Source organism: Bubalus bubalis, chromosome 5, assembly GCF_019923935.1.
Source record: "Bubalus bubalis isolate 160015118507 breed Murrah chromosome 5, NDDB_SH_1, whole genome shotgun sequence".
In the NCBI taxonomy this organism is placed as follows: Eukaryota; Metazoa; Chordata; class Mammalia; order Artiodactyla; family Bovidae; genus Bubalus; species Bubalus bubalis.
The window spans coordinates 1,774,751-1,798,798 of record NC_059161.1 but is presented as its reverse complement, the minus strand read 5'-3'; the positions used below and the strand labels follow the sequence as shown (position 1 = coordinate 1,798,798).

Here is a 24,048-nt window from a genome sequence, read left to right as displayed (position 1 = left end):
ATGCATAACACACAGCCCTGGGCAAGAGAAACAATGAAGTGCGAAATAACTCCCTTTGGAGAATTTTCAAAAAAAAAATAGGATTGTGGAGAAGAGAGAGGTGTTTATTGTGGACAAAACAGAGAACCACAGCTGTATGGATGGACCCAGAAATTATCCTACTAAGTGAAGTGAGTCAGACAGAGGAAGGCCAACATCGTGAGATAACACTCATATGTGGAATCTTAGAATTACACAAATGAACTTATTTACAAAACAGAGACAGACACAAACACAGAAAACAAACTTATGCTTACCAAAGGGGAAACGTATGGGGAAGGACAAGTTAGGAGCTGGGGATTAATAGATACATACTATTATATATAATGCAGAAGGAAATGGCAACCCACTCCAGTGTTCTTGCCTGGAGAATCCCAGGGACAGTGGAGCCTGGTGGGCTGCCGTCTCTGGGGTCGCACAGAGTCGGACACGACTGAAGCGACTTAGCAATAAGTATATATATAATAGATGAGCCACAAGGGCCTGCTGTGTAGCATAGGGAACTCTACTCCATATTCTGTAATAACGTAGACGGGGAAAGAACTTGAAAAAGAACAGATGTACGTACATGTATGACTAAATCACTTTGCTACACACCTGAAATTCATACAACATTGTTAATCAATTGTACTGCACTGTGAGAGAAAACTTTAAGAAATAATGATAAGAAGCATTTTCCTTAAAAAGGAAAAAGAGGGAGAGAGAATCCACTTGGACATGGATTCTTCCTGTCTTTGGGGAAGAAAAGAAGATCAAGGAGACAGAGGAGGGCGGGGTAAGGAGCCGTGAAGGAGAAAAACCCAGGAGGCGGCCTTTGCACGGAGGGTCCCTCGGGGCCTGCAGGGGCGGCCCCTGGGGTACAGCCCAGTGCGGCTTCTGCTCCCTGCAACCCCAGCCCCCAGCAGGCTCTGCCACGTGGCCATTGTAAACATGTTTTATGAGCCACGCTGCTGGCTGCAGCCTCGCCTTCCCCAGAACAAAGACCAGTGTCCAACGGCCGCGACGGCGAGATGACCGGCCTGACCCTCACCTCGCTGATGGGCTTCGCATACGAAAGCTCAGCGGGTTGGATAGGCAGGGCCTGGAGTCCATTTCTGTAGCAACACTGATGCTTTTCCCAGGCTCATGGGAGAGTTTTCCAATTACACACACAAAAATGAAACCCGCAGACCCAACAGCACTGAAGAGAGGCCCCAGAACACTTGCTGGAACACCAAAAGCTGCTTCTCATTAAAGCAGAGCCTTAGTGGGAACGTCTAACTGGAGAACGTAGGGGAGAAGGTAGATGCCGAGAGCTCCGTAGAAATAATTCTACGTGAGAAAAAGCAGAGCTGTCTGCTGAAGCCCCTTTGCTGACCTGGTCCAAACCCCGGCTTCCCCACTGTCCTGATCACAGTGATTCAAATGTCCTCGATCGCGCTGACTTCTCAAGAGTAGTCAAAAAGGTGACCGAATATTTTTAGCATTTCATGAAAGAAAGTGAAAGTGTTAGTCACTCAGCCTCAGCTGACTCTTTGCAACCCCATGGACTGTAGCCCACCAGGCTCCTCTGTCCGTGGGGATTCTCCAGGCAAAAATACTGCAGCGGGCGACAGGTTGCCATGCCCTCCTCCGAGGGATCTTCCCAATCCAGGGATCGAACCCGGGTCTCCTAATTGCAGGCAGATTCTTCACCATCTGAGCCACCAGGGTGAGTCTAATCCCAGGTCAGGGTCTCCACTCCTTGTTTCAGGGGGAAGATGGCCCCAATTTCATTGTTTTTCTTTCTTCAGTCTGTGAATCAAGTTTTATTAGTAGTAGTATTGTTATTATTATTACTTTGGCCCCACCCTGCAGCTTGTGGGATCTTAGTTCCCCAACCAGGGATCGAACCCAGGCCCTCAGCAGTGAAAGCACCAAGTCCTAACCACTGGACCACCAGGGAATTCTCTGGATCAAAACTGTTCAAACATTAGCTAGATTCTTGGGTGAATACAGAAATCACGTTTTGTTTGGGGGAGGGGGCAGAAGGTTAACAGTGAGTCATGAGGATGGTTGAGGGGAGTGCAAACGTGCACACGAAGCCCGGAGTTTAACTTGGGGATCGGATGTGAGGCGTAAGAAAAACAAGAGCTCAAGTTGTTTTTATTTTTTTTATTTTTTTTTTTTTCTGTTTCAGTTCTCATTTTTCCCTTTTATTTTTTTTTATAATTTTATTTTATTTTTAAACTTTACATAATTGTATTAATTTTGCCAAATATCAAAATGAATCCGCCACAGGTATACATGTGTTCCCCATCCTGAACCCTCCTCCCTTCTCCCTCCCCATTGCATCCCTCTGGGTCGTCCCAGTGCACCAGCCCCAAGCATCCGGTATCGTGCATCGAACCTGGACTGGCAACTCGTTTCATACATGATATTTTACATGTTTCAATGCCATTCTCCCAAATCTGCCCACCCTCTCCCTCTCTCTCAGAGTCCATAAGACTGTTCTATACATCAGTGTCTCTTTTGCTGTCTCGTACACAGGGTTCTCATTTTTCACCATACAAATTTTTGTAATGAAAATACATACCAAGTATTCTATTTCTTCATCATATTTTCTCATCCTCCTTGTGGTTAGCCAAAGTAATGTTTCTTATTCTGGCTAGTGAGTTCTGAATGATGATATAAGTCACTTGCAGAGAGACACAGAGAAAGGTACACTCAGTTCTCGTTCTGTCTTTCCCTGTTGCAGCAACTGAGGTAGCCAACATGGTCCTGAAGTTACCATATAAGGTGCTTGAATTGCTGTCAGCTCGGATCCCTGGGTCTAAAAACAGAATCCCTTGCTGAGATCTCTGTAGATTGCTTGTCACTGATGTATGACCTATTCAACCCTAAGGCATAGTTCATACTCTTAAAACATGAAATCAACTTTTTAGAGACAGAATAAATTGTAAAGGTCCTCCTTCACTGGAAAAGAGGTTAATTCCATTGCTAAATTACTAAGCAGTGTACAATGAGAGATCCTTGATTATAGGGAGTACTATGTAGGCAGTTATGAGTAATGCAATAGGTATAGTTATTCTGTTGAAGTTTCTTCTTAAAAAATATTAACATGTTATATTTATCTAATTATCTAACAAAACTCAAAAGTACCAAGTTTGACTATACTCAGCAAACTTTATGGCTTTAAATTCTATGTACTAAAATCTGCTGATGACTGTATGCAGAATTTTCACTTACCAAATCTGTAAATTGCAGTTTTATTCAAATAAGACCTTGGACAATCTTCAGAGTAATAGATTTACTTTAAAGATGACTATATATCATCTTGCTGCTGCTGCTGCTAAGTCACTTCAGTCATGTCCGACTCTGTGCGATCCCATAGACGGCAGCCCACCAGGCTCCGCCGACCCAGGGATTCTCCAGGCAAGAACACTGGAGTGGGTTGCCATGTCCTTCTCCAGTGCATGAAAGTGAAAAGTGAAAGTGAAGTTGCTCAGTCATCTCCGACTCTTCGCGACCCCATGGACTGCAGTCTACCAGGCTCCTCTGTCCATGGGATTTTCCAGGCAAGAGTACTGGAGTGGGTTGCCATTGCCTTCTCCAATATCAAGTTGTTTTTAATTGACTTTGAAGACAGACAGATCCACGTTCAAGTCCTGTTTCTACCACTTGGCTGTGTAGCCTGGAGCGAGTTACTCACAGTTTTCCTTGCCTGTCTCCTCACCTATGAATTCACAGTAACAGTATCTTCTGTGTGTGAGGGTGAAATGAGACCGTGCACTCGAAGCCCCGAGGACAGCACCTGACAGCTGCCCAGCTGGTGTCGCTCATTTGTTCAGTCATGTCAGACTCTTTGCGACCCCATGGACTGCAGCACGCCAGGCCTCCCTGTCCTTCACGATTTCCCAGCATGTCCATCAAGTCGGTGATGCCATCCAACCATCTCATTCTCTGTCGTCCCCTTCTCCTCTTGCCTTCAATCTTTCCCAGCATCAGGGTCTTTTCCAATGAGTTGGCTCTTCGCATCAGGTGGCCAACGTATTGGAGCTTCAGCTTCAGCACCAGTCCTTCCAATAAATATTCAGGGTTGATCTCCTTTAGGATGGACTGGTTGGCTCTCCTTGCTGTCCAAACAAGTGATGTGCAGTGGCATGGCATGGTGATGTCTCAATAAACAAGAGCTCCCAGGATTGCAGCATCATCAGGGACATTTTCTTCTCAGACTCCATCACCATCTGCGTCTCTGCATTCCCACTTATTTACTCAGTTCTCTGGAAAACCCATGCAGATGCTAAATAGCAGGAAAACATTCCCTGGCTTCCATTCCAGCTGAACAGACTCAAGGATAAAAACTTCCTGGAATTCCCCCACTGGTTTTAACATCTCTGGATGTTTCTTTCCAACTGTCTCCTTCTACTTTATTTCACCAGGAAAAAGATGAGGCTCTATCAGCATCCTCGGTGGAGACCAGCTCCCACGTGTGCACAGCAATCAGACTCAAAGGGCCCTGGGAAAGTGAGCCAGAACCCCCCACGGGGCGCGTGTGCACACACACGGCGTCCATAAAATACAGCACCTGAGTCATTTCTGCTGGCCTCGAGGTATAAAGAATGGATATAAAATGCCACAGGAGAACTTTTTGAGAGTGTTTGGAGATATTTCTTTTTACAATATTAAGAACAAAAAGATGTTGACATTTTTTACTGCTCCTTTCATCTTTAGTTATTTTGAAGTCAGAGCTTCAAGTCCAAGACCAAGGAGCCAGGAGGGCAGGTTCACCTAGGCCTGTGAGATGCTGCCATCTAGTGGCCGCTGTGAGCACTACAGCGGGAGGCTGACTGCCCTTTTGTCCATCGGTTCAGTTCAGCTCAGTTGCTCAATCGTGTCCGACTTTTTGCGACCCCATGGATCGCAGCACGCCAGGCTTCCCTGTCCATCACCACCTCCAGTTTACTCAAAGTCATGTCCATTGAGTCGGTGATGCCATCCAACCATCTCATTCTCTGTCGTCCCCTTATCCCGCCTTCAATCTTTCCCAGCACCAGGGTCTTTTCCAAGAGTCAGTTCCTTTCATCAGGTGGCCAACGTATTGGGAGTTTCAGCTTCAGCATCAGTCCTTACAATTAACATTCCAATAATATTCAGGACTGATCTTCTTTAGTATGGTCTGGTTTGGTCTCTTGCTGTCCAAGGGACTCTCAAGAGTCTTCTCCGACACCACGGTTCAAAAGCATCAATTCTTCAGCGCTCAGCTTTCTTTATAGTCCAACTCTCACATCCATCAAGGTCTAGGTTATTTGGCAAACCTGTGACCTGCGCTTCACCAGTACTGCCACTAACTGTATGGACTCCTCGGGCCTCGAGTGAATCTTCAGTTTCCTTGGTAGGGATAGGACAAATGAGCCATAATAAAACTCTGAGACTGTTTAGGTTGAGGGTGAAGGGTGAAGGGCTTTTCTAGCATGTTTGTTTTGGATGCATGTTTGAGCAGAAAGAAAATCCAGCCTTTATTTATTTATTTGCCCCACCTCATAGCATATGGCTTTTTCTTTTTTTCTTCTTTTCTTTCTTTCTTTTTCATGGCATATGGCTATCCCAGTGGCAAATAGTGGTAAAGAGACCACTTGCAATGCAGGAGACGCAGGAAATATGGGTTCGATCCCTGGAGTGGGAAGATCCCCTGGAGGAGAGCATGGCAACCCATTCCAGTATTCTTGCCGGGAAAATCTCACGGACAGAGGAGTCTGGTGGGCCACGGTCCACGGGTCACAAGGAGTCGGACACAACTGAGGTGACTGAGCACCCAGTCACGGCACATGGGGTCCATGTTCCCAGACCAGCTATTGAACCAATGAGCCCTGCATTGAACCGCTGGACCAGCAGGGAAGTCCCAGAAAACCCAGGCTTTTACTCTATAAACATTGAACGTAGAAGCACAGATCCACTCTTCTGAGATCTGAGAGGCAGGTGCACTCTGTGAGTTCTGTGACTTTGCAGGAAGAGCCACGCAAATCCTGAAGATGCATCTATCTGTGTGATCAACAGGGCACAGATGACTGGCTCCACACCTGGACAGCCCACCGGGAGCGCTTCACCTGGTTCCCACAGCAGCCCCGCCAGCTCTGCTCCGCCCTCCCAGCGGCTCGTGTGGCTGCGGTCACACGGCCACGAGGTGAGGACTCAGAACTGGGGGTCCATTCCCCCAGAGGCAGACACCCCTGCATCCCGTGGGCTGCCGGGTCTCAGCTGCAGAGAGTGCCGTCACGTCACAGCTACACAACACACGTCCGGGAACGGCAGAACGAGTGGGTGAGCGAGCCATCTAGCAGAAGACGCCCAGCTCACCAGTGTCCGTGTGACCCTTCCTCCCGAGTCACGAAACGAGATGGCATTTTTGGTCTCCTTTGCAGTGAATGCGACCAGCAACCAAATTCTGGCCAGTGGAAGCACTATGTCCGGGCCTGGCCAACGAAAACCTCCCCTCCTTTTCTCTCCCCTCTGCAGGCTGAAAGGAGGGGGCTCCGAGAACCTAAAGGAGGGTGGGGTGGGACCCCTGAGTGGCTGCGTGAAGCAGAGTCCTGCCCCCCCACTAGACTGCAAGAGGGTGAGAAATCACGGGGCCTGTAGTGTGGGCCCCACAACCCGAGGGCTGTCTGTTAGCATTGAGTCCACCAGACCAATGAGACTCCACGGCAGTCCTTTTGAAGTCATAAACCCTGCCTTTTCTGTACAAGAAAGACATCCTACGTTGCTGTCATTTTAAGTTAAGCCTCCCATGACTGAATAAAGAACTCAAGCTTTATGCTTATAATTAATTCACAGCCTCATGGGAGAGTCTTTATTAAATCAGAGAAACTTAAAGGGAGTTGATTCTCTCTTTCTTCTTCTGAGGTTTTCACTGAATGAACCCAAAGGAGAAAGTGTGTTCTCTGAGGTGGCATGAACAGCTGAAGCTTCCATCCACATTTAAGGCCGCCCAAGAGCTCGGTGCGTTGCATGAACTCACCGTCCGCGTCTCCCTGCAGACCCAGGCCTCCGACTCTGACTCAGCTGCGTGAGCCACGCTCGACCTCTCTGATGACACACCAACCCACAGGATGGGGGCGAGGGGACAAAGCCCAGGGCTGGGTGGCCGTGCGCACGCTGACGGAGCCCACACACACCTGCGGTGGGCGCCCTCTAGGTCACCGTGGAAACGCAGGCACGCATGGGACAGGGCGCTGGCTTACAGCACAGCCACTCCGGAACACGCCTGCACAGCGGGGCGTGCGCTTGCCCGCTCACCTCCCTGGAAGCTTTCAGGGCTTCTACTGATACGTCTTCCCCTTTCTAATTGTTCTGATAAGGAAGCAGCTCCTGCTCAATGCGGGTTACCCGCCTCTAATCTCGGGTCATCTGCCTACAGGGGCCCTCGTCTTGGATTAGAGTCAAAATGCAGCTGAGAGGAGAAACCTCGTGGAGAAAGACTATGTCCATTAACGCACGGGCTCCTGAAATTCAAATACAATACCGCTGTTTGACATTTGACAAGACTATCCTAACAGCTATCTGAGAAAACAGACAGCTGAGGATGGTTCGGCAATTTTGTGCGAAAAGAAAAGTGAAGGAGGATCTGCCTGATTAAAACCAACAGGACACTCCACTTTTGTTTCTGGTTCTTTGTTTCTCTTTTTCGCCACTGAAGACAGAGCGCTGATAGACTGTGGACTCCACGTCTGCGATGTCTGATGCTTCTTCCTGGTTCTTTAAAAACAGGAGAGGGACTTTGCTGGTGGTCCAGGATTCGGTGCTTTCACTGCTGGGGCCTGGGTTCCATCCCTGGTGGGGAACTAAGAGCCCACAGGCCAGGAGAAGCGGCCAAAGAAATAAAGAATAAGTAAAACAGGCGTACACGAAGATGGGCTGTTAAAGGGAGCGTGAAAGAGGCAGCTTTGGAGATGCGGCACCGACAGCCGGCTGCTCCTGAATTCAGCCTCCCCACTACCGCACATGCCAGACCCCTTCCTGGGCAGCTCCCTGTGTTTGCCCGTGGAAGAAGGTCTGAACCTGCTGGCTTCCTGCTCACCTTATCGGGAAACTACATTTGCCTTCCCTCAGCTAATTCCTTTCCATTTCCAGCCCACTTTGCTGTTGAGTCGCCCAGTCGTGTCTGACTGTTTTCAACCCCATGGGCTGCAGCACGCCAGGCCTCCCTGTCCTTCACCATCTCTCAAAGTTTGTCTCAGTTCATGCTCATTGCATCGGTAATGCCATTAAGTCATCTCATCCTCTAACACCCTCTTCTTCTGCCCTCAATCTTTCCCAGCATCAGGGACTTTTCCAGTGAGTCAGCTATTCACGTCAGATCACCAGTCCACTTAGATTCAAAAGCGTACATGATTCTATCAGACGTACAAAATGACTTGTTCCACCATCATCCTGACGCTTCGTTTGTGATAGCAAAAGATGGAAACAACCCAAATGTCAATTTATGAGGAATTTGTTAGCTCAATTTTGGCTCAAACAGAGGACTTCTATGCAGCCATAAAATGGAATCAGGAAGCTCTTTGCGAACTGATTTTGAGATGATTTCCAGGATCCTGTTACATGAACAAAGTTGAGTGTCAACAGAATGCACCAATTGATTTAAAAAAGAGAAAAATTAAAACATGCATGGATTTGCTTGTAAATGCATAACATATCTACAGGAGGACCCATAAGAAACTGAGAATCTGGGTGACTGGGGTATAGGGTGGGAAGAGGGCTTTTTAATCAGATGTTATTTGGTGCCTTTTGGACTTGGAACCTGGTGAGTGAGTTGCTTCATCAGAAAATAAATTAGATTTAACACCTTCATTGGTGATAGAGTAAGAGGTGTTGTCCAGGGACTGAACACAGCGATTGCACAGACACGGCCCCCACCCACCAGGAGCCTGAGACAGAATCAACTCTTAGTGACAGGAGGGGTCCCAAGAGCCCCCCACCACCAAGAGGAGGCTCAGGGCAGGTCAGGGGGGTGCCCCGGGTCACGCGGCCTCCGGCCCGGAATGCTGACCTCTGACCTCTGTCCTGCGGTCCCTCTGGACTCATGGGTGTCCACGTGCCATGAATTAGCCCAGGTCCATTTTCTTTCCGTGACGACCCGACCTGTTCCGCTTCGTCCTCCTAAAGGAAAGCAGCCCACGGGTGTGCGTGCGAGCAGGAAGCGGGTTCCTCTCCGCGGGAGTGAGAGGAGACGAGGCTTCCCGTCCGAGACGCCAGATCTGCGCCGCCAGAGCTGAAGGCCCCGCAGCCGGGAGAGCCTGCACGAGGGCGTCCCGGGCGCCTCCCGGGGGCTCGGGGACCCCGCGGCTCGCTTCCCGCAGCGCCCCTGCCGCCCTCAGGCCTCGGGGAAGATCTAAACTAAACAGGATTTTTATTCCACCCTGCATCATCGCGGGGAGGAGCTCCTCAGAGTGAGAAATGGGCTATTAACTGTTTACAATACACGCGGCCGCGCGCTTGGGCTCTCCTGACCGGTCAGTCTCGGCCCGCGCCCCTCACATCCCCAGGCCCGAGCCGAAGAAGACCTGCTGTGTGCTCCGAACGAAGACACTTGGGTGGTGTCTTTAAAAAGCACTTAACAGGAAAGGATTCGTGAAATATAAAATAGTAAATGAGAAAGGCAGCATGCTGCCAAAACCTCGTGTGTATAAGAAGACCGGCGTTATTATTCACCACGTTTCAGAGCAGTTGTTATTTCTGTGCAGTAAGGACGACAGGTGATATTTATTTTCTTTACTGCCTCGATTTATCTTACATTTTTACAAAAGACCTTCTTATATTATCATGATCAGACCAGAAAAAACTCGATCCTTAGAAAAATGTAGGTGAGATGTGGGGGCCATAAAGTTTAGCAAGAAGTTCAGCAGCTCCAGGAGGCTGAATCCAAAATACTCCACTTGCTAGAGCCCTGCTCCCTTGCAGGTGAGGGTCCCTGTGCTGTGGGCATTCTCATGAGGACTCGGTCTGCGGCGGGGACTCCTGGGCAGCTGTGGTCAGCGGCTCCCCCACACCCTGTCCCCTGGAGGTGGGGATGGTGGCCGGCCTGGCCCTCTGGACGGACCGAGACCCGCTGGGGGGCCGGTAAGAGGACAACCCTGATGGGTGGTGAACGGCACGTCGACACAGCCTCTTATCCTGTCTTTGCTGACCACTGTCCCAATCTGCTTTTCTGTCCTCCTCTTCCTCTCCTCTGCAGATCCCAGTGCTGGGGTCGAGGGGCCTCTGCTGGTTCCCGGGACTCTCAGCAGAGCTGGGCAGCCCCGAGCCCCAGCAGCTCCTGGACATCCCACCCGCACCAGTTGGGACCCTGGAGCAAGCACCGCAGACCCCAGTACGGGAGGAACTTCCAAGCTGGCAGCTGGGGGGAGGCCCTGTCTAGGCGCTGTGGAGGGTGGAGTGCGAGGAGGCCACCAGGAAGAAGCAGGAAGTGTGGGGAGGGAAGAGGCGGAATGGGACAAAAGTTTGAAAAGCTTAGACTTTTCTGTGGACGTTGGCCTCTGCTTATTTACCCTTCCTCCTCTGTTGTCCCCTTCTCCTCCCGCCCTCAATCTTTCCCAGCATCAGGGTCTTTTCCAATGAGTCAGTTATTCGCATCAGGTGGCCAAAGGATCGGAGTTTCTGCTTCAGCATCAGTCCTTCCAGTGAATATTCAGGACTGATTTCCTTTAGGATGGACTGGTTGGATCTCCTTGCAGTCCAAGGGACTCTCAGGAGTCTTCTCCAACACCACAGTTCAAAAGCATCAATTCTTTGGCTATAAAGCATCAATTCTTGGACTATAAAGAAAGCTGAAAGTGGAAGAATTTACCCTTCGCTTCTGTACAAAACTTGACAATTTAATAATTATTGTTGTTCTATTGTTGGGTATATGTTCATGAACTTACAAGTAGAAAACAAAATTGTTGAGACTTGAAGGACTAATCCATAGAAAACTGTGTATAGTAAAAATTAAAGTTTTTTTTTAATTAAAAAAAAAAAAACTCGACAATTTAGAAACACCTGGATTCTATCAAATAAGCTAGAACAAAATGAAGTCCCGTGCTGGCCATCTGTCTTTTCACTCTAGTGCTTCGCCCAGTTTCTGATTTTGGGGGTGTGCCCTGCTGTGATCACACTGCCTGGGGACACAGAAGCCAGCAGCGGGCACTTCCCTGGTGCCCAGTGGCTAAGACCCCACTCTCCCGAGGCAGTTCAGGTTCGATCCCTGATCACGGAACTGGATCCTGCAGGCCCCAACCAAGACCGGAGATCCCGCGTGCCGCAACTAAGACCCAAATTAATCAATCAAATTATTGATTGAGCGGCCAAATTAATCAATATTTTAAAAAAAGGCAGCGGCAGCCAGCGATCGCTGAGAGGCTGTCATTTCTGACCCTGGGAAGCTGGAGGGGGCACCTCTTGAAGAACAGCATCAGAGCCGGGAAGGGTCTGGCGGGCACCCCAGGCCCCACCAGGACCGGCACTGGTTCCCCAAAAGCTGCCTCATGACCTGGGGCCCTGCCTTTTCTCTACACAAATCTGTTCTGAAGTCAGCTTTATAGACCAAGAGGCGAAGGCAAACCCCGGAGTGCTCGGGTTCCCTGGTGCACGCTTTCACGGAAGGGCGTCCCTGCAAAGGCCTCTTCCCCACACGCTTCTGTGATGCTGTGCGCTCACGGCTCAGGGGACAATCCAGGAGCCAAGTCTCTTTGCATAAACCACTGCAGCTCTAAAGGAGACCATTCCTGCTGGAGGATTTAGAAAATACCCCGGGAGTCAAGCATCCATTACGTCACAGCGTGAGCATGTTCCGACGGCTATTACCGGGATTATGCTTGGGGGCCGGCAGATTAAAGGGTGTCAGCCCCAATACTTCACGTTCCGCTCAAGAGAAAGGCAAGGAAACCAGCCGCTGCGACGGCAGGCTCCTACCTGCTGAGCCAACTACAGGAGCATTACTGTGCTTAGTCTCCAGCCGTCTGTGATGAGACACAAAGCAAAACAAAACAAAGGGAATGGAAACACTCGCTGTTTCTGTTACAGAAACCAGTGAACTTTCTGATAATTGCCTGTGTACTTTGCAGGCAAAGAGACTAACCCAGAAAACGCTAAGCATATGTACAATAGACGTGAACCTTCGGAAGGGCTCATGTGTTTCTGGCCGATCACGCGACCAACAAGGTCCAAGTGTATCCAGGTGTCTCCAGACGCATGGTAACTTCGCTCCCTGACAGTGTTTCTTGGAAATGTCACGTGAACTTTAATTAGACTTGACATTTTGTATGTATTTTCCCGCAGTATTTTCTGAGTCTTGGTATATAAATATGTGAATCCTCGACCACTCTTCATGCCAAAGGAGCAGTGTGTTTGCAAGGGCCATGTGACCAAGCTTTTAGACCCAGGTGGGAATAATTGCTATAAACCTGAAAACGCCCTTACAATGATCTAAAGCAAATGTGTGGGATAGCATTGCTCCTAGCGCTGGGACAAGGAAAAAGGGCCGGGGACAGGTTCGCGCCTCAAGAGACAGTGGGGTGGGGGGTCAGGGCGACTCCTGCAACACACGGGGCGGTGGAGGCCCCCCGGCCGCCCAGAGCCGGGAGCTCAGCTCGTCCCCACCAGCCGAGTGCCGGCCACTCAGTCACCTGCCAGGAGCTGGTGGAAGCCGTGCTCATGTGAATCAGCCTGGGAGTGCCACTCGGGAGGCCTGCACCCCCACAGCGCTGGGCCCCAGCACCTCTGCTCTGACCTGGAGTTCTTGAAGCCAGGCCTGGAGCGGTCACGGCCTGCTGCGTGGCCCTGGGTCACAGCCCCTGGGTCTGGTCTGGAACTGGATTCAGAACCGTCCGCGGCCCCACAGGCTGGGTCTAGAGACTCACAGGGCAGGCCTTCCACAGCCCATGTTTACAGACATAAATCCCACTCCTCCCTCCATGCACCCATGAGACAGGCTGCTCTAGGAGCCACGGAGGTGGGGATCTGGGGGTGACGCTGGGCAATGCTGATTCCCCACGGCCCACAGCCCTCGGTGGGAACCCACCTGGAAAGTAGCAATGCGGTGGGGGCTGAAGTCTGGCACCTGCAGTGAAATCTGCGTGTGTCTATGTGTGAGTGTCTCTGTGTGTGCATGTGTGTGTGCTCGTGTGTGCACGTGTGTGTGTGTGTGCACCCATGTGTGCATACATGTGTGTGCGCTCGTGTGTGCACATGTGTGTGCGCTCGTGTGTGCACATGTGTGTGCGCTCGTGTGTGCCTGCATGTGTGCGTGGGCAGGATGCGGCGATAAGACTCATCTCCCGGTCTGACGGCCTGGGCCCCGAGACTCCCCTCATCCCTGCGCCTCCTGCAAGCAGACGTGAGGGCCTCTGCACCCCCCAGGGCTGCGTGGTGGGGGTCTCTCCCCAACCCCACGCCCCTCCTTCCTCTGCAGATTGCCCTTCCTCTTACTGACCACACTTACCTCTCCCACCCACCCTGGGCTCACCCCCATCCCAAGTCCCCAGGCCCCTCGCTGCCCTGGGACTTGCTCAGCCTCAGCACTTCCTGGGTTCTCTGCTCACAGCTCCCCCCAAGCGAGGCCTCCCTTACCCACCTGGCATGGAACACAAGCCCACCCTCACCACCCTGGCACCTTCCACCCTCGTCAGTCGACTTGATTTTCTCCCCAGCCCTGTCATTATCTGACACAACACATACAGGTCTGTGACATTAAATGTGCAACCCTTTATACAAAACAGCTGCCTGGGACGAAGTTAAGAGCTCACATACATTTTACATGTATTCAATCATATTTTAAAAAGCTTATCAGTTTCAGCTTCTAAAATTACACATATGTATTTTATAATCCCATTCAGTATTTAAATGTTAATAGGGTCAAAAGTGGAGAAGGCAATGGCACCCCACTCCAGTACTCTCGCCTGGAAAATCCCATGGACGGAGGAGCCTGGTGGGCTGCAGTCCATGGGGTCACTAAGAGTCGGACATGACTGAGCAACTTCACTTTGACTTTTCACTTTCATGCATTGGAGAAGGAAATGGCACCCCACTCCAGTGTTCTTGCCTGGAGAATCCCAGGGACAGCGGAGCCTGGTGGGCTGCCGTCTATGGGGTCACACAGAGTCGGACACGACTGAAGTGACTTAGCAGCAGTAGCAGTAGGGTCAAAAGCTTTGGGCTAAAATCAAGTGTTATTCAGAATGATCTATGATCTATGATCTATATTAACACTGAGAATGGAATGGTCAGTTTCAGATGGTTTCTGGTGCTTCAACTACATTAGAAATATTAATATACTCAAAAGGATGTACACCGCTGGTGTGTTGATTTATACTCTTGTTCTGTGCTAGTGAAATAGAAAACCCACAAAGGAATGGCTGCCTCCTGACTCTGTGAACCAGGAGTGGACGTGTGAAGGAGCTGATCAGGTGCCACCCCGCATTTGGCCTTCGTGTGGATTTGCGCCCTCAGCCAGGGAGATCCAGGCTGGGGTGGCATCAAGAGTCCCTGGGCGGGGACCAGAGGGGGGTCCCGGCCAACTTGCTGGAAGAGACCCTGACGCTGGGAAAGACTGAAGGCGGGAGAAGGGGACGACGGAGGATGAGATGGTTGGATGGCATCACTGACTTGATGGACATGAGTTTGAGTAAGCTCTGGGAGTTGGTGATGGACAGGGAAGCCTGGTGTGCTGTAGTTCACGGGGTCGCAGAGAGTCGGACATGACTGAGTGACCGAGAAATGACAATGGACATTCCCACCCCGTGCCTCTGGGCATCAGGGCTCAGGGGTTAATAGTTTTTAAAATCTCCCCGGGTGGTGCTGCCATGTTTCAGCCCCCCTCGGTGGTCCAGAGCAGAATGTCTGGATCCAGACCACTTGTGTTCATCATTTTCCAGCTCTGTGACTTTGGGCAAGTCACTCAACCTTTCCGTGCTTCACTTTTCTCAACTTTGAGAGACAGATGACAATAGCTAACTTGCAAGGCTGTTGTGAGGATTCAGTGAGATAATGGATGAGTAGTAAGCGCTGAGCATCGCTTTTCCATTTATGAAGTCGGGCACAACTCTCGAGTCACCAGAACATTGTGTCCACATCTAGCGGGAGCTGCTCGGGAACATCCGTGCCAGAGAACAAAGCCTCTTCTCTCCTGAACAACAAAAAAACATGCCCCCTGACTTGGGTCCTGATTTATTCCAGCCACCTCTTGGCTCCGGGCCATCGGACATCCCTGTTCCTCCTCTGCCCAAACACGATGGGTCTCCTTAGGTCCAAAGTCTTGTGGAAGCTGTTAACGCTTTATGCATCGTGACTGCCACTCTGTTATCTAAACATGAGGTCAAGAGCAAGGCCGTCGGAGGACACAGCTCCAGCCACCGAAACAGAGGGGCAGAGCCAGCGCTCAGCTCTCATTGATCTCCATGGTGGTAGCAGAACCAGCCCGTTCTGCTCATGTGCAACACTCTGCTTGGAGGCCAGTTTTGTAGAGCCCCCAATGGCATACTGGGAAATGAAATGGAAGTATCAAGAACAGTAATACATCTTCCGAGAGTTACGGACGTCTACCCTGTCTACCTCTCTTAGCCTGAACCCGAGCTGTCGCCCACATGAAATTCCTTTCTAAATCAGAGGTAAACTTTGTATCATCAAATACCACTCACAGCCACATCAGTCCAACCTGAGCCCACCTTTCTCTCTTGATCCGAGCTCCCGGACCCCACAGCTCACACAGGGACCAGCATGGCCCTCCCGTGTTCTCGCCCCAGTGGCGTCTCACAGGAAGAGGTGACGGGGCCGCAGCTCGCTCTGCAGATCTGTAGGGGCCATGCTTCAGGGAGGCCCTGCTCCCAGGGTGGCAGGGAGCTGGGGGCCGCTGGGGGTGCACAGGGGGCAGATGGTCCCCACGAGTGCACCCACCGGGAGCACTAGTCCAGGTGGGCTTGGTGCAGCCTGTAGGGGCAGAGAGAAGCCCCACGCAGATCCCTGGGACCCCGCTCCCACCAGCCCCTCCTGTCTGCGGGCCAGTGAGCAGCCGCACAGAGTGCTTAACCAGCGACCTCTGCCCTTAGGGCTGTCTGTCTGCAATTAACATGCATCTTCCTGGAGGTTTGGATGAAACCAAGGGCCTAACTTTTACTTTGGAGAATACAGTATATTTTTATAATAAAATTATTAAAGGAAATTGCATTCTATCTCTTTCTTCTATTCAATATTAAAATGTTGAGCCATTTGGGGCGCTGTAGATATGTGCACCAGCAGACAGGTTCAAGAAAGTCCGTGTCGTCATTACCATAATAACCAAAGCTGGGGAATAAGCCGTCTGCCCCGGGGACAGGCTGCGGGGCGTGGTGGAATGGGGAGCCAGCTGTGCACAGGCTCTGCAGCAGCGGGGCACTTGTTTTAGGTCATGAATCGGTAATACTCTGCCAGGTGGTCTGGACTGGCGGGGTCAGAGCCTCTGTCAAGCCCCTCTCATCCTCCTCCTACAAGCAGCCTGTACGTGCGGGTCCCCGGGGGGCAGCGGTGGTACAAGAGCTAAACAGCCCACCTTCACAGCACTTTCCCGAGGCTGTACATCACTTCTGCTATTGTCCTCTTGGCCTAAGTCAGCCAGACGACCACAGCCGTGGCAGGAAATTCACCCAGCCTCAGGGGGAAGGCATTGAAAGGTTACAGGCCCAAGGGTATGGGACCCAGGGTGGGAGTGGGGTGGTCAATTCACCCACACACGTATAAGCTGTGATATGGGCACATGGTGGAATACTATACAGCAGTGAAAAGGAGTGACCAGCTGCTGGTCACAAACATAACCATGAGCAGAAGCCAGACTCTCAAGAGCTCACAGGTGCAGCTCCATCCGCGTGAGGTCAAACCGTCATCATGAAGGGCAGTGTCACAAGTCGGGTGGTGCTCACCTCTTGGGGGCAATGACAGGAGGTCTCTGGTATTCTGTTTATCTAGGTCATGGCTACACTGATGTCTTCCCATGGTGAAAATCCTTGCAGGACACATGACCTGTGCATTTTATGTATTTGTCATGCTTCAATTAAAAAGTCCATTTGAAGAAAACTGAGCTTGCCAGGGAGTATGTCTCACCAAGTGCGGATAGAAAATGAGAAGACATTTAAACCTGACGGTACCCAGAATGGGCTGAGACCGTGAGACGCTAACTTCCCTCTGTTTCAGCCATGAGGTGTGGGGAAACTGCCACGGCAGCCAGGACGAGCAAGCCCACCTTCCTGCACTGTCTCCTCTGTTTCCTACTCCAGGAAGCGGTACCCACCCCACCTGCTGCCTGGGCCCAACACCTGGACTCCAGTCTTCTCCCTCTGTTCCCTACGTCCTCCCTTCACAAGGTCACCACATCTGGTCCATTTGCCCCCCTGAACATTTCTAGGACCCACTCACTGTCCAGCTGACAGTGAGTGACCCTGGCCCAGGCGTCCTGCCGACCACCCCCCCGGCCATCCCACCCCACGCCCTGTCCCCCACACGGAGGGATGCTCCTAGAGCCCACGTTTGAGATCCTTTCCCGGCTTAACCGCGCAAGGGCCAGGCGGTGGGGCCAGGTCTCTCCTGATGTCCTGATGGCCCGTGAGCCGCCCACCCCAGGCCTCGCCCGTCCCGCCTGGCCACGCCCCAGGCCCCTCCTCCCGTCCCGCCTGGCCACGCCCCCAGGCCACGCCTCCTGCAGTCGCCCTCGAGCAGTTCCTGCAGCTGCTTTCGCTCCGCCCAGACTGGCCCAACAGCCCGCCGTATCCAGGTCAGACCTCGCACGTCTCAACCTGTGGGTGGGGGGCCTGCGGGCCGGCCCGTCCGGGCACCGGCCACTGCGCCTCACCGCTGCAGTGACCCACCGTCCCCTCCCAAAGGCCCAAGGCCGCTGTCTCCCGACGTCTCGAGGCCCGGCCCGCCCGTCACCAGCGCTCAGGGAACAAGATGGAGAGACTTCCACATCTGAGGGCCGGGCAGGACCGGACGAGCTGCAGAGGAGGAGGGAGGTTCCCGTGTCACCAACCCGAGGCCAGGCGCACGGCCCCGCGCGGCCTGCGCAGACTGAGCTCCGTGAGGCTGGCGGCGGGGGTGAGCCACATGTGACTGGGCGTCATTCTGGAGGCAGCTCTTGAGTGGAGGAGCCAGGAGATAAGCTCAGAGATTAGGAGAGTCTCTTGGAGGCTGATGTGGGGCAGAGCAGGCAGGAGCCCGGGAGTGATGGGGACCCAGGAGTGAAGGGGATTGATGGGGGCCCAGGAGTGACACAGACCCGGGAGTGATGAGGGCCCGGGATCGACAGGCACCCAGGAGTGACGCAGACCCGGGAGTGACACGGACCTGGGAGTGACGGGGAACCGGGAGTGACAGGGAGTGATGGGGGCCTGAGAGTGACAGGGACCCAGGAGTGACGGGGACCTGGGAGTGATGGGGAGTGACGGGGGACCCCGGAGTGACAAGGGCCCTGGAATGACAGGGGCCTGGGAGTGACGGGGACCCCGAGGGAGCACAGCGGAGGGGCAGGTGGGGTCTCTGTGGAGGACGGGCGGTGGGACTAGTGTCTGGCCCGTGGGGCCAGGATGAGCAGGGCGGCGGAGCGGGGCTGGCTCTGACACTGGACAGTGACTGTCCACACGAGGCAGGGCCTTCCCGAGGGCAACCTGGTGGGCACAGGACGGGGTCTCATGACTGGTGATGGGAAAGTTGGACACTGACATTATGGACAGGAGCGAGACCACAGACCCAGAAGTGACTTTTCACAGGCATCCATTTATTATAACACATCTCATCAGCGTACATGATTCCAACAGAAAATATACTTACCAAAGTTGGTTTAAATATTGTGTAACAATCCCGAGTATAAATATATGTACATACAAAATTTTACAAAGACACTAAAAGGTTTCTGACCAATGAAGTCCTGAGTTTAGAAAGCAGAAAGTAAGGATTAAATACTGAACATCAAGATTAAAAACTACCACATTAATACTGTAGGATGTTCCTCCAAGAGGAACAACCTTCAGGAGAGGTCCTTGTCTGTACACCTGCTCTTCCTAAAACCTGACAGCAAAGAGCCACTTGGCAGAGCACTATGACAAATGCATATGGACCCTCAGAGTGAAAACAAGCTCAAATGCCAAAAAGAAAAGAAAAAAGAAAACAAAAGCACATTTTTTACACTGCACCGTTTTAAAGCACCTGAAAACACATGGTTCATTAGCGTCATAAATAAGAACCAGTCACTGTGAGAATAAGTCTGCCCCTGCACCAACTCCCACAGCCGTACCGGGCACACAGCACGTCTGCACGTGTGGGGGACAAGGGGGAAATCTGGTTACTCAAAATAATTCTTGCCCAAGACCTGCTCGACCTCACTCCCGCCAGGTCACTGGGTATCTCTTCAACTTACACACATTTCTGCAGCCGAAAATGTCAAAAGATCTCCTTGAGGGACGAGCCCCAAACTGCAATATTACCTCTATTTCCTGATTGTAAATAAAGGTTTTTTTAAGTTCAGAGATATAATAAAGGTCTTAAATCTTCATCAAATCATGTACAAACTCCCTATGCCTTCATCAGACAAGAGTTATCAAGGGAAGACCTGGCCTCTGATTCCCCAACCCCATCCAATAGTTGAATTAATATTCAATGGGTTTGAAGTTACATTCACACAGCCCCTAACACGAAACCCCTGGCAGATAGAAGTGAGCCGGCATGCCAGCAAACCAGGTTATTAATATAAATTATACTATATTAGGAAGCTGCTCATAATTTGCAAAGAAACAGGAAACTGTGTCCTGAACACACCGTTCAAAATGGCAACCAGTTAATCTTCCAAGAAAAGGGCTGTCGATTCAACAAGGCAGGTTAAGCTTGCCCTGGTTAGACTTGCTATGGCAGCTTCACCATAAAACTCATCGTAGTTATCTATTTGCAAGGGAGTGAAGATACAGGCATGAAGGTGTCTACTTACAGGAAATAACTTCTCAGTCACCACAGTCCCCATAAGAACCATTACACATAGACTAGTGAGCCAGCCCGAGACCGCACACTCCTGTTAAAGATGAACATCGACATTTCCAGGCAACGGACAAGGACCACTCACTTGGTTTTGAATTCCAATTCTATCCGATTGCCACGAAACTCTGACATGGTCAGTACCTGTCTTACATCGTCTGCAGGGAATTGCGGCTGCACACTCAGGCATCTGAAATCAGCGTCCACACCCAACAGGAGGCCGCCCACAGACTGGCCGGCTCTGGAGCAGGCTTACTGCTCTCTGGCAGGAGGAGATCCCTCCCCAGTGCCCTCCCGGGTGGGAAACACACCCTGCTCTGAGCCCCCCGGGGCCGGGCCCGGGAGCTCATACACCCGCTTGGGCACTCCTCGGGTCCTCTGGGGGCCGGGCCTGTCTGACCCGGGCTGCTCTTGTCCTGCTGCTCTGGGACCCTGATCACAAGTTTCCCAGGGCCCCCACAAACCAGGTCCTTCTTCAAATTCAAAACCCAAGAGCAGTGAGGTGGCGCAGGACTCCAGCTCCCGGTGGCTGGCTTGGGCTCTGCTGTCCTCAGGGCACCCGCCCCGGTTGCCGTGGAGACCCCGGGCAGAGCTGCAGAGACGCTGCACACAGTCCTGGAGGAGGGCCATGTCCCCGCAGTGCCCTGTGCAAGGAGAGGGGAGAGGTGGTCACCTCGCCATCCCTCCCCAGGGGGTGTGACCCGAGACGTCTACGCCAAAGTGACCCCTTGGGACAACTCCAGACAACGTAAGGGCATTCAGTGCATCTGTCAGATAAGCAACTTGTTCTTCAGGATCTCATAGTGTAGGCAGAGGAACTCACAGATGGTAAGTGGGAATTCAATCATACCAGTTCCTACAGGTCATTAATGCCAACAAGGGGCACTGATGAGGCCTCAGTGAGAGAATCAAACCAGAAATGAGAAGATGCCTGAGATTCCTCCAACTGTCAAGTCCTGATTAACTGCAAATTCCATTTGCTCTACATACCTCTCAGTGCAGAAATAATAATTTGAATAGTTTGCTCTAAGTCACATTTTAACTTGAAGAATTCTTGGGCAAGATTGATCATCTTCTTCAAATCTTCATATTCAGGATTTTCTTCTTGTACTTGAGTTCTGAAGCTTTTCTGCATAAAAAAGTTCATAGTTTAAAAAATATATAATAGGTTACATGGAGGAAAGGCTCAGTCAAAATAATTTTAATTGCCAGAATTTTACCTTCAAAATGACAGTGAGTTTAAATTTCAAGACCAAAATATGATATGAACAATTACAATATTCAAAAGAAACAAAAAGTTTTAAATAATTTAAAAATAAAGTCCAATTTCCTATTTTATGAAAATGAAATAAAACAACAGTACCTACCATTTACTACCCAATATCATAAAAGATAAATTTGTTTAATTTTTAAGAGCTCAACTTTATATCTCCTGCTTATTTTAACAGACATTTTCAAGCTATAGAAATTCTGATTCCATACTTAGTTCATATTTTTCTATTTACCTGTGACATGAGTAAAATGACTTGTCTCATTTGCCTGTATCTTAAAATCTTTGTGCATACTGATTAAACATAATTTTTTAGCCTACAGTGATTATTCAAGCAAAAGCTGACAGCAGCAGAAAGAAACAGGCACGACACATCAATACGCTCAGTTTCTACACACGATTCCATCCATCATTAAGCCTAACAAGTTAGACACCAAGAAGATGCCTGAGAGCTCCTGCACCTGATTCCAGTAAACGAGAGGAGTCACCGGCGAGTGACAGAAACCAAAGCACATCCGTGCCAGAGCCCAGTGAGATGAAAGATACACTCCACAAAACCAAACACAAAGACAATTAAGAGCTTCTCTTACTGTTTTCCATTCAGCGAAGAGGTTTCCGAGGGATTCGATCAGTCCCAGGGCATTAGCTTTCATCTGTTTGGTAACCTACAGAGAATGTTAAAATATTTTATTATACAAATAACTGTTTAGAAGTATAAAAATCCTGGCATTCTATGGGATCTGCCAGGGAGAAGAGTTTTCGTCCAGTAGTCACGAGGTTGGGGCTCAGTTACTGAGACTACAAGTAAGTAGCCAGAGTGTCCAAGTCACAGAAGTGGATTTTCTTTCTAAATAAGTTGCACTCTGGTCCCACATTAAATGTGGATGGCTGAGTCTTCCTGGTCCAGTGGTTAAGCGTCCACCTTGCCATGCAGGGGACACTGGTTCGATCCCTGGTCCGGGAGGATCCCACATGCTGCGGAGCAACTAGGCTTGTGTACCGCAACTGCTGAGCCCCGGCTCTAGCACCTGGGAGCCGCAGCTGCTGAAGCCACTCACCTAGACCCTGTGCTCTGCAACCAGAAGCCACGCGCGGCAACGAAGAGTAGCCCCCATTCTTTGCAACTAGAGAAAGCCCACGCGGCAACAAAGACCCAAAAATAAATAAAACTATATATAAAAAAAGAAATTATAAAAACAAAACTAAACAAACAGTAGTTCCCATTCTCAAGTGGAAAAGCAGAGCCCTAATTGAAGGAGGAAAAAGAGAGGCAGCAAGTGGCCACTAGGGGTCACTGACACACTCCATCCTCGCGGATTCATCTGCAGGCTGAATCTCTCTGGCAACCACCACGGCCCGGGCAGGACCCAAAGTGTTACCCTCGAGAGGGGCTGCCGTGACTCAGGTGTAAAATTGCGAAAATCACCAGGAGAGATGATGCCAACAGCCTTTTCAATAAAAAATAACCCAACTAAAATACATAAATTTATAAAGACCTCATTCACTGAGTTAAACTATTTTTAGAAACCAACTTTACCTACTCTCTGGTACTATACAGGACATTCCTCTTTTTGTCTTACCTCAGCTTGGGGACTCTGTCTTAAGAGTTCATGCTCAAGCTCTTTTGCTTTTTCTATCCCAGAATCGAGGAGACTCTTTATTCCCAAGTCCACACCATCACAAACGGCACTCACAAAATCATCCTAGAAAAAGTTTTTAAGCATTAACTGGCAAATTCAATTTCTATATATATTTTAAGTTACCAAATAATTAAGTTAAATATTCTGCTTATTTTAGGACTGTAGACAGGGAGGCCTGGAGATTCATGGGGTCGCAGAGTCAGACACGACTGAGCAACTGAACTGAACACATTCCTAGTTTATTAATTCAACTAAAGCTAGAATAAGAACTAACAGTATGTAAAGAAAAAAAAAACACTTTTGTATTCTACATATACTGCAGAGGGTGTTTGTCATCTTAGATAGGATACCATGTAGCCAGAACAAACATTTTAATATAACACTGTGTTTTCAGTAGCATGAATAATTAAAGCAAACACACATTTTCTAGAATCACACGCCAATGTAGTTATGAATACACTCTCCGTGTTGGCTGGCTGAGCACCCACCCTTCAGAGCAGACAGGTACCATCAAGCCAAAGACCCAGAAGGTACGGGCAGCATCCCAAATCAACGGGTACATTTATCCACTCAGACTGTAACAGCTTTCATCTTCTGCTAAACTAGTAAGGTATGAGCAGCTCTGAAAAGTAAACATTTCTCCTGCTTCGTGGCCCCTTGACAGGAAATGCTGCTGCTCCCTGAGACGAAGGCTGTCCGCACGAGGGGGCACGGCCCATTACCTGCAGGCCAGTGGCCCCGTGAGCACCGCTCTCCAGGAAGTGCAGCCGGTCCCCGGTAAGAGCCACTGACCGCCCCACGCACGCGACGGCTCGGTGTACGGTTTGGATCACTTGCTTTTGAGCCTCTTTGACCATCGGTGAAATATCCGAAGAGCATCCCTGTAAGACAAAAATGGCCCAAGGTGTCAGGTACCTGAGATGACCGGGGAGGGAAGGACAAGAAGAAGTGGTTCTGCGCCCACTCCTACAGCGGCCGTGCTTCACAAGAGTCTGATCAGAGCCAGATAGCGTGCAGCCCAGTAGCCTCTGACAGTGAGGGCATGAGGAGGACACAGGGCGCCCTCAAACAGCTTTTGCACCAACAGACGAGCAGGCCGCAGCGAGGTGTACGGATTCCAGATCA

At 50.5% G+C, this 24,048-nt stretch overlaps 1 protein-coding gene and 1 non-coding gene across 3 annotated transcripts in view; both read right to left on the bottom strand.

The window, feature by feature from the left end:
- Positions 1-1,890: 1,890 nt before the first annotated feature.
- TRNAE-UUC lies at positions 1,891-1,963 on the bottom strand. The gene has a single exon. It is a non-coding gene; the product is annotated as a tRNA-Glu (tRNA).
- A 16,782-nt stretch (positions 1,964-18,745) lies between these two features.
- The window catches only part of KIF14 (kinesin family member 14), a 50,116-nt gene continuing 44,813 nt past the window's right edge, over positions 18,746-24,048 (bottom strand). For both annotated transcript variants that reach the window (XM_006078430.4, XM_006078431.4), the window contains exons 26-30: positions 23,646-23,804; positions 22,864-22,986; positions 21,874-21,948; positions 21,004-21,142; positions 18,746-20,657 (exon numbers count right to left, since the gene is read on the bottom strand). In XM_006078430.4, coding sequence (XP_006078492.2) covers positions 20,266-20,657; positions 21,004-21,142; positions 21,874-21,948; positions 22,864-22,986; positions 23,646-23,804 — 888 coding nt within the window. In that variant the 3' untranslated portion in view covers positions 18,746-20,265. The remainder of the gene's footprint in view (positions 20,658-21,003; positions 21,143-21,873; positions 21,949-22,863; positions 22,987-23,645; positions 23,805-24,048) is intronic.